This window comes from Taeniopygia guttata, chromosome 11 (assembly GCF_048771995.1).
Source record: "Taeniopygia guttata chromosome 11, bTaeGut7.mat, whole genome shotgun sequence".
NCBI lineage: Eukaryota > Metazoa > Chordata > Aves > Passeriformes > Estrildidae > Taeniopygia > Taeniopygia guttata.
The window spans coordinates 6,181,847-6,196,190 of NC_133036.1; the positions used below are offsets into that span (position 1 = coordinate 6,181,847).

The window sequence follows — 14,344 nt, forward strand, 5'->3', positions numbered from 1 at the left end:
GCAGTCCCTGCCTGACAGAGCAAAGCTGTCAGATCTGAGGATACACCGAGACAGGATGTTCTCAGAACTACAGAGCCATTCAGCTGTCAGACATGCAAGCTGCCTGTCTTGTCTCTTTTTTGCATTCCCCCACACTGTGAATCACTGGAATTCTTCCAGATAGGATGCTCAAAATGAAGTGCATTTTCCCCTCAGTCCCTGGCCTGCAATGGTTAACCTCTCAAACCTTCCTCTCATGCTTCCCAAGCTCCCACCACCTGGGATTGCCTGACTGGTCTGGCAAATGATGTGGGTAGAGGAACCTGCAGGGCCTCACAGGCATCCCTTTGTGTCAGGCTGCTCTGCCTGCACGGGGTGAAACAGCTCCAAACTCACCCCAGTGCAAAAGTGAGCAGTGCTGGATGGAGAAGGAGGGTCAGTGCTGACCTGAACTGTTGAGTGCTTTTGGTGTTGAAGAATGCTGAGACCAGCCAGACTCATCAAGCCCAAAGTTAAACATCACAGGAGCAAAAGAGATTTGCCCATGATCCTTGCTGTGGGTGAGTAACATCGATCTCTACCTAATAATTCTTTTGCTGGCTTGGATACAATTGCTTCAATAATGCTGCAATAAATAGTGCACAGGTAGTGCACTACCTATTCTGTGCAGTAAATAATTCTGATTAAAATCTCTTAATCTAATCATCATCAATCCAAATAAATAAGTTTTTTTTTATTAATACAAATATTTTTGGTTTACCATCCTTACTCCTGAAGGACAAAGTAGTACAAAGGCTCAATTGCACCTATATAATTCTTTAGACATAAACCACAGACCAAGTCTGGGGGTAGAGTTGGAACCAGCTGCATCTTGTCTCTGAGAAGGGATTTTGAAAGCAAGGGGGTCCTTTCTGCTGCTCGTGACTCAGTGGGAGGGTATCCCTGATAAATTTTGTCTAAATCTCCCATTCTGCTTGTGATACCTTTGGACAGCTCAGAAATTGCTGCTGTCTGCCAACCTCTAGAAACTGATATGCAGCAGCCACTTCTCCATCTCCCCATGACACCAGGAATGCCAGCAAGAAACTGGGTTTGCTCTGCTCCTCACAGAACTCCTAGTTGATATTACATTAATAGTCTTTCTCACTGGGACACAGAATTTTTGGTGTGCTCATTTGGACTGTAATCCCATTATATCAGCCAAATTCTCAGCATGTATTCAGTGTAACCTGACATTTCTACAGCATTTCTTTCCTTGAAGGATGAAAAGCTTCCTCACAAGTTAAGAACAAGATTCTCTACCTTTTGACACAATGCAGTGTGCTCCAGCGAGGTGCTGTTAGATTTCCCTTCCCATATGTGATCAGAGAAGAAACAATTTGGATCTTTTCCTGTTCTCATATGCCTAAAAAAACACAGGACAACCTGACCACATACCCACAGTCCAGAACTGAAAAACAGTAGCCAACAGGCAATCAGATTTAAGGAATTCAAAGATTCTGCTGGCCAAAGACAGTGAGCCATGGGCCAAAAGGAGCATTAATGCTCTGAAAAAGCCCTGGAATATCAGCATTCTGCTGATCTAGAGCTGACAGATGAAGGGCTGGAGGAAGGCTGAAACCGTGGTTCAAAGAGCACAGGCAGCTGAACACAGACATGAATGCATTCCCTCCAGCTCGTGGTGCTGAAGAAGCCAGATAGAAGAAATCTGAATGAAGGCAGTGAAAAAATTGATGGCATTCATGTTTTGGTAACTGACTGATTACTTACACATGAGTTGGTAGGAACCTACTCTCTGTGCAATTCAGAATTCAAGTTCTCATTCTGGATCTTGAGAAATACATAGGGTTGCTTTTTATTTTTTTGCTTTTTTTTTCCTTTTTTTTTTTTTTTTGCTTTTTTTCCTTTTTTTTTTTCTTTTCCAGTTACTTACTGTGAAACTCTCCAGAGTAATAAAAGCAAAAGAACCTAGAGTCAAGAACAGGAGTATTAGGATATAAAGAGAAAAGCATGAAAAAAATCTGTAGCCAGATTTACAATTGCTTATCTGAATCTGAAAGACAAAGAATAATCTTTTATTCACAGCAGTAAAAGCTGCATATTTTAGCTTGTTTTTATTGGAAATGTCCTGGATAGCTCAGAAAAAAGAAGCCCCCACATCATTTAGAAAGTGAAGCTCATATAGCAACCCACTCCTGTCTCTTCCTTTCAAAGAGGTCATCAGCTTCTAGCTTTTATGTAACTTCCTTAAAAAAAAAAAAAGAAAAGAAAAAGAAAGTTTTTTTCTGTGCACAAAGATTGATTCATTAGATGTTTTTTGTCTCTGGGCATTGAACAGCCTTTAGCTGAATAGAGCTGGAGTTCATGCAACTTAATTGGAAGAGCATCATTTCCAACATCTCCCTAGGATATTTACTATGAATGGTGAGACACAAGAAAAAGAAATTGCTGATGTTTAATGTTTTATGCTGTGGAAAGACTTCATTGTTTTGCTCAGCAGCTTGAGTGCTTTATGAGAAGGAAGGGGTGTCCCTGTCAAGATGAACACAGTACTTTTCTTTCATCCCCATCATGTGAGTGTATGTGAAAGAAATTAAAATACTGTGAGTTTTCTACTCACATCATCACAGTCACCTTGAGACACCAAAAGTTTGAGAAATGTCACTCTTTTAGAATTTGCTGCACAGTCATCAGCAATTCTGCACAGTCATCAGCAATTTCCTTAATTTCTTGTTAAAGGCAGTTATCACAATTACAATTTTCCCACACTTCTGAACAAAAACAATAGAGAATTGTCATCTAGGGAACTCCAAATGGAAGAAAGATCCACAATTTTGGCAGCATTCCCAACTAAACCATGAAAAGTTTTAGCAACATGGAACTACTGCTTAAAACAAGAAACTTTCTGCAAATGCCTGCTGCTGATTTAACTGTGACTCTCCACTTACCTGAGAAACTACACAATGGTTGAAAAAGCCTTGGAGAGTGCTGAATCCTCTCCTGCATAATAACAGAGTGAGTGACAGATGGGAAAAAATATTGGAATTCTAGAGATGTTTTTGTTTTTTCGGATTTTTTTTTTTTTTTTTGCAATGCCAGCTACAGCATCTGGTTGATCTTATGACTTCAATACTCCTTTTTTAGAAGGTGTTTAAAAGATTTTGAAATTCAAGCTGGCCACACTCCCAGCTGCCTTCTGGCTGAGAGACCCTTGCTGGAAGATGGCAGCCAAAAGATCCTTCCCATAGGATGTTTGGTTACCCTAAATCCCATCATTTCATCTGTGGCTGTACTCCCACACAGTCCTCCACACTTCCTCCACATGAAAACGAATGATACTCTGGAATGTAAATACAAATATGGTGTACTGATAGTAAAAGGGATTTAAAATAATGGGGATTTAGGCTTAAAAGGAAAATTAAGCTTAGTAGGCCCTGAAAAGAAAATAAATACCCTAAGTACATGAAGACTTTGTACCTTGCTAGAACTGCACCTGTGTAGCTAGTACATGATAAATGATATAATTGTTAGATGTGATGATTGTTTAGTAATTAAATATAATTACTGTTTAATCGTAAGAATAATCATGAAACTATGGTCAGGGACCTAAGAAAGATCACAAGAAACTCATGTCAATGTATACAATAGAACAATATAAGTTTAATAATTAATATGTACGTTATATAACGATAGAATATAAAATACGTTCAGCTCGAAAGCCGTGTCGGAGTCAGATTTGGGTCTGTACCCCGATTCCCAGAGCTCTCAATAAAAGCGCCTGCAGATAATCATATCCCGTGATGATGTGTGTTCCTGAACGCTGACACTACTGCTGCTGAACATCTCACATTCGCAGATAAATTGAACAGGAAAGTGATAATTTCCTCAATTTAACTACTGATTTGTGCTGCTACTCCTTTTCCTTCAAAAGATGAAGCTGTGCTGGACTGCAGAACCTGCCCTTGGAGAGCAGAGTTTATTCATGACACTCCCTCAGCATAATCCCACTGAAGCCAATTGCTTTCCTTGAGTTACACACCCGTATTTGCACAACAAAGGGTAGCAAAAACAGAGTAGGATTTACAAATGAGGTCTCCCACTGCCACGGGCAAGTTAACAGATTAGGAAATGCAAATTTATCGAGTGTAACTTCCAGGAGGGAAAGGAGTATCTAAGTAGCATTAGCTACTTACTTAGTAAATAATGAGCTAAAGCAGCTCAGAGCCTCGGCCAGGGCTGGGGGTGAGGGATGGGTGTGCTGCCTTCCTCCAGCTCTGCTCTCAGCAGTGTGGGTACCACACGCCCCGGTGCTGCTCCGGATCCTTCAGCCAGGTCAGACAGTAAAACTCTGGTTCTTCAGATGTCTCATCTAGGGATGCTAAGGCAGCACAAACCCTGCCAGCATCTCTAATTACCAGATAACACATGCAAATAAGAAAAGCAAATCATTCTGTAATCCTCTCTATCTCAGAGGGGAAAAAGATTCAAGGTTAACCTTAATTTGTGCTGTGGTTTAGTCCAATACGTGGAGACTGATGATTCCTCTCCCAGTTTAACCTTAAAACGTAGGGTAAGGAGAGACCACAGGGAGAGAGGTGCTTCCCTCTCTCATCAGCATCCTGCAGCTCTTTCAGCTGACTTCCTTGGCGGATTTAATGCTGTTTAGATTAGCCAGGGTGGCTCCATCAGCTGCCTCTGTCATCGCCCCACATGCAGATGCTGAGTGCAGAGCTCAGCAGCTCTGCAGCACACACAGACACGGGCTGCTCTGATCAAAGGCCCGGAGGAAGCAGGTAACAGCCCAGCTTCCCCAAATTTATCTCCTATTAAATTGGCTGAATTCTGTGGTATTCAAGATTTTAGAAGAACATAGATTAGATGTAACAGGCTGTTCCTCGATTTCTAAGATTTTACTCTTTCCCGTACTTTGCAATCCTCTAATTTATCTGCTGTACCTTCAGGTAATTTGGGTTTTATTCATCACAGCTCAACCTTAATTCTGTAACACTCTTCTCTGTCATTATTCAATCTTTGGCGTGTATCAGTCATGACACAGGACATACCTTTTCCTTCAGGAAGGCCTTGAAATCATATTTATGAAAATACAATATAGTTTAGGATGCGGGGCTCGTTATGCATATTTTTACACTAAGATTCACACACAAGTGCTCAAGAATTAGAACCTGCCTGATGCTTTTCTGGGGATGAGAAGGCAAATATAGTACAAAAAGGGGTGACATAGTTTTGTCCACCAAACTCATTATGCTTTAAAATTCTCACAAAAGAATCATTCTTCAACTGATTTTACAGTGAGTGTAAACATCTTTTCCTGTGTGTTCTCTCAGCTTTGCCCAGTACTTTGGGCTTTCTGCACCTTGGTGCTTATTTCTGTGTCACATGCTGGAGGTTGAGGCATTTCAGGACACAGGGAAATTGTGCTTTCCTTTCTTCTTTTTCCAGATGTCTTAGCTGTGCAGCCTGGAAAAAGCAGAATCCATTTGCATCATTCTCTCTTCTCACTCACAAAGTGCACACTTTCATATTTAGCAGAGATTTGTTTCCTAAACCTCTTTAAGCAGGGAATACTTTTACTAATCCAATTCAGCAAATTATAATTTTATCAGAACTGTCCTTTAGAAAGAGCTTTCAGAAATTGCTCTGCAACTCATCTGGAAAATGTGCATAGATAGAAGGATTTATTTTCCAAACAGTGAGTCTTAATCTCCCATTAAAACAAACAAAAATAAAACCACCAACAAAAATAACAAAAAAAAAAAACCCCAAACCATAAAAGCAATACAGGACAGTAGTTAGTGCTGCTAAAAAATGGATATAATGTTTGTTTTCTATGCTGTAGGAAAAAATCCAGCATCTTTACATGACCTTTACATGAAATCTCTCTTTGGAGGCATGAATGCCCTTACAGCTGCTGTCAGTATTTAATATACCTGACTAATGAGGAAAGGGGACACTGGAATCTGCAGTGTGGGTGTCACACTGACAAACACACATGGGTACATCTCTTCTGCTCACACAGCTCACAAAACCTCAGCGTGTCTTTGTTGGCTGGATTTTTATAGCACAGGCTGCCGTGGGACCCAGGGGACATGGAAGTGACGGAAGCACATCATCCTGAGGTCCCAGCCCACACTGGCTGTGCTTTATTTTTCTCAATATGAAATAAAACAGCACAAGATTTAATAAACTGGTTCAAATTTTATTATTTTTGCATGGGCCTGACTTTGATGAAGTACCAACATGCTAATTAACGATGACAAAACAGTAACAAATCATAGCAGATCCAGCTTGAGCAAACAGCAGCAGGAAGAATGCTGAGGTTGTAGGAATTAACAGATGATTAAAGGTGCATTGGGCTACGCCTCAGTCATGGACTGAAAATGTCATTAAAAAAGTCATCAAACCCTCTATAAATAACTCCATGATTATTTCTCAGGGAAATTGTCAGGCGTTGCAACACTGCTCAATTGTTTATCTTCCTTCCTCAACAGAACAAAGACTGAAATATTTACTAGATTATTTAAACGTTATTTTATAGACCACTGTCTATAGAAAAAGTAGTTTTCAGCACGTACAGCTCAAGGAATAGCATGAAAAATTTAATCTGATGAAAAATGAACTACTTTCTAAACAACAAAACGATGAGCAAAAAAAGCACAAGGTCAGGTTATAAAATGAAGTAAAATACTGATCAAAATGGGGGATAACCACTTCTTTTATCCTCACACAACCAAACCCAGAATTTAGCACGGGGTATTTGATTCTGCCATCAAAACATGACTTGATTCTTTGTATTACAGCACTAAAACAAATAATTCTGGGCTGTAGCCTCCCCTTGAAACCCAAGGTACGCACAGTTCGCTTGCACTGCCCACTCAGCACAGCCACATCCATCAGCCTGGTGATGCGCTCCGCAGGGTGGGCCACGTCCTTGAGTGCCCAGGAGAAGCACGGGCACAACCAACCCCATGGGCACAACCAACCCCCCGGGCACAACCAACAACCAACCCCACGGGCACAACCAACCCCCCGGGCACAACCAACCCCACGGGCAGCGCTGCCTCGGCTTTCCACAGGCCCTGGAGGGTGCGGATGGAGCGCTGGAGCCGCAGGGAGACATCCCCGCCTCTGGAACAGCGCTCTGAGGGGCAGGGAATCCCTGGAATGCTCCGTGTGGGAAGGGACGGCAGAGCCCACCCTGTCCCAGTGCCCTGCCATGGGCAGGGACACCAGGGACACCAGGGACACCAGGGACACTTCCCGCTGGCCCCGGCTGCTCCAAGCCCCGTCCGACCCGGCCTCGGACACCGGCGGGGATGGAGCATCCACAGCTGCTCAGGGCAGGCTGTGCCAGGGCCTCACAGCGAGGAATTCCCCGCAAAACCCGATCCCGGTGTGGGTCCATCCCCCTGTCCTGTCCCGACACGGCTCCGGTTCGCCGCTAACGCCCCTCGGGCTGCGGAGCCCCGGCCTGGGGCAGCCGCGGTGCCGATGCCTGCGCCCATCCCCATCCCGCTTCCGATCCCCGACCCCGCTCCCATTCCCGATCCTGATCCCGCTCCCAGTGCTGATCCCGATCCCCGATCCCCATCCCGCTCCCCAGTCCCCGATCCCGCTCCCCAATCCCCAATCCCCGATCCCGCTCCCCAATCCCCGATCCCGCTCCCCAATCCCCAATCCCCGATCCCGCTGCCCGACCCCGATCCCGATCCCCGATCCCCATCCCGATGCCGCTCCCCTATCCCCATCCCCATCCCGATCCCGCTCCCCGATCCCCATCCCCGATCCCGCTCCCCAATCCCCGATCCCGCTCCCCAATCCCCGACCCCGATCCCCATCCCGACCCCGCTCCCATTCCCGATCCTGATCCCGCTCCCAGTGCTGATCCCGACCCCCGATCCCCATCCCGCTCCCCAGTCCCCGATCCCGCTCCCCAATCCCCGACCCCAATCCCCTATCCCCTATCCCCATCCCACTCCCCAATCCCCAATCCCCAATCCCCAATCCCCAATCCCCGATCCCGCTCCCCGATCCCCATCCCGATCCCGCTCCCCAATCCCCGACCCCAATCCCCTATCCCCATCCCGATCCCGCTCCCCAATCCCCAATCCCCATCCCGATCCTCAATCCCCAATCCCCGATCCCCATCCCGATCCCCAATCCCCGATCCCCATCCCGATCCCGCTCCCCTATCCCCATCCCGATCCCCAATCCCCAATCCCCGCTCCCCAATCCCCGATCCCCAATCCCCGACACCGATCCCCATCCCGATCCCGCTCCCCGATCCCCATCCCGATCCCGCTCCCCAATCCCCAATCCCCAATCCCCGATCCCCATCCCGATCCCGCTCCCCGCTCAGCGGGGCCGGGCGCGGGCGGGCCTGGCGCATGCGCGGTGCCGCGGCGGGCGGTGCCTCACGGGCTGGCGGGAGCCCGGCCCGGCCATGTCCGAGGCGTATTTCCCCGTGGGCCCCGGGCTGGGCATGGAGGAGAATTTCCTCTCGCTGGACGATATCCTGATGTCGCAGGAGAAGCTGCCGGGCCGTGCCGAGAGCGCGCTGCCGCGCCTGGCCGTGTTGATGGGGCAGGGCGCCGGCAGCGCCGAGTCCGTCCCGGAGGTAACGGGGAGGGGACACGGGACAGGGAACACGGGACACGGGACACGGGACAGGGGACACGGGACAGGGGACACGGGACAGGGGACAGGGAACACGGGACACGGGACTGTCGCTCTCGGGAGGGGAAGGGGCGCGGGGGGCTCTGCCCCAGGGCCCCTTCCTCACCCCCATCTCCTGTTGCGCCTCCCAGGCCAGGCCGCCCTCTCTTCCTGGTCACTGCAGTGATGCTCATCGCTACTTTCCCTAAAGCTGTTTTTTGCTTCTATTATATACACTTTGCCTGTTTGGGGTTTTTTTCCCCTTCTTTTTCTCTTGCTGTTTCATCAGCTCCAATTCTTAAACCGTAGAGCGTCAATAAAAAGTCCATTTTCTGAGTTTTGTGGTAATAAGGCATCTAAAGTGTGTCTGGTTTATGCTACAGTCACAAAGGACTGTTCTGAAAACAAAAATGACTTTTTATGATGCTGGATCTCCATTAATAAAGAGAATTTCCTCTAGACATGCACTCTATGTCTTTAGGGTTGCTTCAGGTGTACTTTCATGGCAAGGATAACTTTTGCTTCTCTCGTTCCCCCAGGGATCAAAGCTGGAAATCCCCCTGTGGCTTGCTAAAGGGCTGCACGACAGCAAAAGGAGAATCATCTCTGTGGAATTGCCAAAGATTTACAAGGAAGCCTGGAGGACGGTGTTCAGTGCTGATGCCAATGTGGTTGATCTGCATAAAATGGGGCCCTACTACTACGGGTTTGGCTCACAGCTCCTGAATTTTGAGAATCCAGAGAATCCTGAGATAGCTCAGACTATCCTGCAGGCAAGTATCTGAATCAGGTCTTGAAACTTAGATTTGCATTTTTTTGTCTTCATTTCCTTCCCACCTGCTTAGCAGTCTTCAGGAGAAATATCCTGGTTTAATCCAAATGACTTCTGGATTGAATATAGATGTCCCTCTTGGCAGCTGCACAGGCTGGTGCTGGAAGCCTCCAGTGTGCATTCAGAAGTGTAATTTTAGCTTGGTGTTTCCACACTGTGAATATGGTATTTCATAAAATCCTGTAAAACAGGACTAGAGGAGATGTAGGATTATTTAATTATACCTATCTTTAAATCTCTCTAACACTGAGATCTCATACTGCTCTGGGCAATCTCTTTCAGTACCTTGCCAGCCTCACCTTAGGAGCTTTGCTCCAGTGTTTGAACCAAAGCTCATCCACAAGCTCTGTTCTGTTTGTCTCATACAAAGCAAATGCTGAGGACAAATTATTCTCTTCCTTCCTGCAGCAGTCCCAGTTCATTTGATGTTTCTCTATGTGTCATGCTCCCTAACCTCTGACTGCCCTCATTGTGCACTGCTGGTGCCTCTCCAGTGGATCTGCATCCACCACGCCGTGCCCTGAACAGCAGTGCAGTCTCAGGACTTGTGCTGATGCAAACAAAAGGATTACTTTGTGAGTTTTGTGTGGCTGTGATGCTCTTGGCTCATCTTGGTGCAGCATCTGGTTTGTCACGATGCAGTCACACGGATCTGTGTTTGGTTTGCAGTCCACAGTGACGTGGTACAGGGTGCATCTGTGAACAAATAATTTCCTGACTCTACACTATTTCTGCCTTAATGTAAAACTTTCTGTTAGTCCTGGGTGAATGACATCCTCTTGTTTCCCCACCATCTTTCTAATTAGTCAGGTTTGTTATGAATTAAAGAGGTCTGCTCCCTGACATGCCTGTAGTCATCCCTTCTCCTGCATGTAGCTTGCTGATTTAATAAGCACAGCTTCTATTCCTTTAGTAAGCTCATTAACTAACATCTCAAACAGTAGTTGGTTGCACAGAGACCCCAGTGGAACTCCCCTCAGTGTGTTCCTCCCTGCTGACAGGAGCTGTGGATGATGGCTGTCTCTCCTGACCATCTTTGGCTGCTCTGGCTGCATCTTCCAACAATGCCCCATGACAGATACCCCTCTGCTGCTCTTCCTGCCTGTGCAAGGCCTGGCATCCTGCCCTAGCAGGAAAGCAGGCTGGGCTCTGGGAGTTTGTTCTTGGCAAGTCCATGATGGCTGTGATTCTTTTATTGTCTTGCAGAAGTTTCTCTATTGCTTCTTTGTTCCAGTATGCTTCCAGGAATTGATGCTGATGGATTTACAATTCCATGGCTCTTCCCTTCTCCCTCTCCATCTCCCCTTTCTCTTTTAAAAGATAGATGTCATCTTTGTCTATTTCCAGACTTCAGTCTTCTTGAGCTTTTAAACATAACCACTAACAGCTCTGAGATCTCTTCAGCCAGGTCTCTAAGTGGGCTGGGATGATTTTTATTGCAAATTTTTTTTCTTTCTCTGTGCTTTACAGTAAGGCTGATGCAGAGAGGCATTAAAGTGCTGCTGCTTTCTTGGAGCTGTCCACTGAGCATATGCTTTGTGCATTGAGGGGGTGCCCATGCCTTTTTTTGTCTTTTTCTCCTAATGGACATCTTAAAGAAAAAAGCCATAGTAGAATTCATTACTTATTGACAGAAAAATGAAAGCATGACAGGTTTGATTTCTCTTTTTAAAAGCAAACAAGAGGGGAGTTGTGCTGACTTAAAAACCTATAAATTTGTCCTTATTTAACCTATTACTTTATCCTATAAGTTCTGGTGATTCTAAAATCAGTTTTCAAAGAGTTTTGACCCCTTTTTTTTTTCCAGTTCCCAAAAGCAAAGATAGAGAGGAAAATAAAATGCCTTAAATATGTCTTGTTGCTTAGCTTTTCAAAATGCTATTTATAACTTGCAGCTTGGTTTGGGTTTTCACCTTTTTCATGGTTAAGTGTTTTTCTAGCATACTGAATGCTTTTCAGCAGCAGTTTGGCTTAACTTGCAGGACATTGACAACTTGCAGCTTGTACGTTCCTGCAGCAGCTGTTGTGGCATGAGATTCATTCCTCCTGCTCTAAAGCAATGATTGCTTGAGAAGTGAGACAGAATAGATCATAATTGTGTTGTATCCTGTGGTCTCCTCAAGACTGTTGTAAGGGAGCAGCCAAAATCCAATTCTGTGTTTGCTTCCCATCAGGTATTTGATGTCCCAGCTCAGGCAGGGAGTGGTTTTGTCTTTGTAGCTAAGCTTAACAAGTGCTGTGCTGGTTGCAGACCCTTGGCTTGTTGTGAACAGCAGCCTAAAACTTTGGATTTTTAATTTTGAGAGCTCAGGCCACCAGGTCTGAGCTGGGGGGGCTCTGTGTTACCTGTCAGTGACTCTGTTTGTTCCCCTCAGACGTTCATTGCCCGTTTCCGCCGCATCATGGACTCCTCTCAGAACGCCTACAACGAGGACACGTCTGCGCTGGTGGCTCGGCTGGACGAGCTGGAACGGGCTCTCTTTCAAGTGGGCCAGAAAGGGCTGAATGACTTCCAGTGCTGGGAAAAGGGACAGGCTTCTCAAATCACAGCTTCCAGTCTGGTGCAGAACTATGGGAAAAGAAAGCTCACAGAAGTGGATGGTTAAAAGTCTGAAGAACGTGAAGTTGCACTGGGGGATACAGATTTACAGCCCTTCGTAGAAGAGAAAAATCAATCAATTTAGGGAAGGACAGACTCCCTGTCCATTAATGGGAATTCTTCTCTGTAACAGCTTCGGATAAAACTAATGAAAATTTTAAAGGTAGAGGGCAAGGGTATAAAAACTAGATCACACCACTGAACAGCCTTACAGCTTACTCATAGCACTCCTGAGGAGTTGCAGCTAAAGTGTTTGCTAGGTGGCTGAAAGGCTATGGGAGGATTTTCTAAAAGCATAATAAATACTAATTATTGCTCCAAATTGATATTTACAATACCAGATCTGGACAGAAATATAATTTATGTATTTCATGTTGTCCTTCCCATCCCAACCTCCTGGAAACAGCTGTTGATTCTATGAACAGCTGTTTCAAGGTTTCCTGTTCTTTAGAGAACCCCAGTGATCTGGAAAAAATCTGATACAGCATTAATTTTTTTTCATTTCTTATCCACTGAGGTGGAACATGTGCTCTTTGTGAGGCAGGAATGTTTTTCTTTGCTGACTCCTGTACACAGCAGTGCCCTGGAGAGAAATACCTCCTCAAACCCACACAGCAAGTGGCTGCACAGGTCTCGTGCTGCCTTGTCCTCTCTCTCCCTTTTTGGCCCTTGTGACCTTGGTGCTGTGCAGTAAAGAGTGTTCTTGTTTGATGCCTGTGGCTTTTAAAGTGCTGGATGTGGGAATTGGCTGTCTCTGTGATGGGTGTTCTACAGAGGAGGAAGCAGAAGGCAGCAAAGAGTAAAGTCTGGACCAGATCAAAAGCAGAAACTTCAATGGAAACTCTGTCCCATTATCAACCTTTGAGATATTTGTTCCTCCTGTGAGAAATACGTCTAATTTCTAAATTTGGTTAGTAGAAATGACAGAGCAAATAAACCGAGTTTCCTTCCTTCTGCTCCATCCAAATGAATCTAGGAATATAATCCTGGTAAATGTGATCCTTGCCAGTAGGAGTGACTGGATTTGGGACTTGCTGAACAACACAGTGATTATCATCCCATGTGGATGCCCTTAAACCTGGATCATCTCAAGTCCCATTGGACTGGAGACAGAAGACATGGTTATTTCTGTAGGGCTTAGTTCCTGCAGTCATCAGGATGGTTGTCCTTTGGGAGCAGTATTAGACACCTTACAGGTGCTTCTGTGCCTCTTTAGAAAGAGAACCTAAGCAGAGGAGCTGAATCCTGGTGCTGCTGAGCACTTCCACTTCCCTCTGTGGGAGGTTTACTTCACCTCCCTGGGAGGTGACAGCACGATCCAGGTCTCAGGGGAGCTGTACTGGACTTGCAGATGCACCTTGGATGCTTCAAACAACACCTCGAGCATCAAGGGCCATTCCTTGGGCAGAGCTGTTGAAGCTCAGCCTGTGGAGGTGGTGAGAGGGAACAGTGTTGTGCCTTCACAGCCATCACAGTGCCTGCCCCTCAGCTGCACAGGGACAGCTGTCCTGCCACGGGAGACTAGCTGGAAGCTTGCCTGACAAAGTATTTGAAGTATGTGCAGGATGAAGTGCTGCTGAACTTAATGACTTAATGGCACATAGTGGCTTACACATTTGGCAGTTGTCCATTTCTGGATTTTTATCCTGAATAAATGTTTTGTAAGGGAATGCTCGTAATATGAAAAGTGTGTTGTTGATTGTGCTGCAGCAGAGAAATCAAATGGGAAAGTCCAGGTCTCTACAAAAGTGTGGCCATGATAGATAATCCCTCTGCTCTTACAGGTAATGTGGTCAGGAGCTAACTTGTGCAGTTGTACCAGTGTAGAAATAGTTCCTATCTGACTTAGCCCAGGTGGGATCTGGCAGCTTGTACAGGTTGTGGCAGAGACCCTGCCAGCCAATCAATAAGCTATTCCTTTAATGAATTGCATTTTTAGGAACATAAGATGGGTAGAATGACTCCATGTTACCTCAGCTTTGTTGTAGTGGTGGTGGGAGGTGGGAATTGGCTGTCTCTATCCAGATCCTGCTGCTCCAGGCACTGTGGCAAACACTTTGTGTACCGTGGCAGAGCTGTGATCAGTGCTGCAAGGGGAGCAAGTTGAAGTCCATCTGTGACAAGCATCTTTCAATTGTAAATATTATTTTACTGAGATGTTGGCGTTGGGATGTAGCTGGTTTATAACCAAAATCATGAGTTTCATCAATTTCTGGACTGGTTTTGGTGACGATCCAAACTAATTTTCCTGCATTTGTAAG

At 45.7% G+C, this 14,344-nt stretch overlaps 1 protein-coding gene and 1 long non-coding RNA gene across 2 annotated transcripts; both read left to right on the forward strand.

Annotated features, from left to right (window-relative positions):
* Positions 1-268: 268 nt before the first annotated feature.
* Positions 269-3,770, forward strand: LOC140684857 (uncharacterized). Its single transcript, XR_012057755.1, has 2 exons — positions 269-539; positions 1,241-3,770. It is a non-coding gene; the product is annotated as an uncharacterized lncRNA (long non-coding RNA).
* Positions 3,771-8,374: 4,604 nt separating this feature from the next.
* Positions 8,375-13,753, forward strand: GINS3 (GINS complex subunit 3). Its single transcript, XM_030282294.4, has 3 exons — positions 8,375-8,614; positions 9,192-9,425; positions 11,860-13,753. The coding sequence occupies exons 1-3, from the start codon at positions 8,441-8,443 to the stop codon at positions 12,088-12,090; spliced, it is 639 nt and encodes a 212-aa protein (XP_030138154.3). The 5' UTR covers positions 8,375-8,440; the 3' UTR covers positions 12,091-13,753.
* The last annotated feature ends 591 nt before the right edge of the window (positions 13,754-14,344 follow it).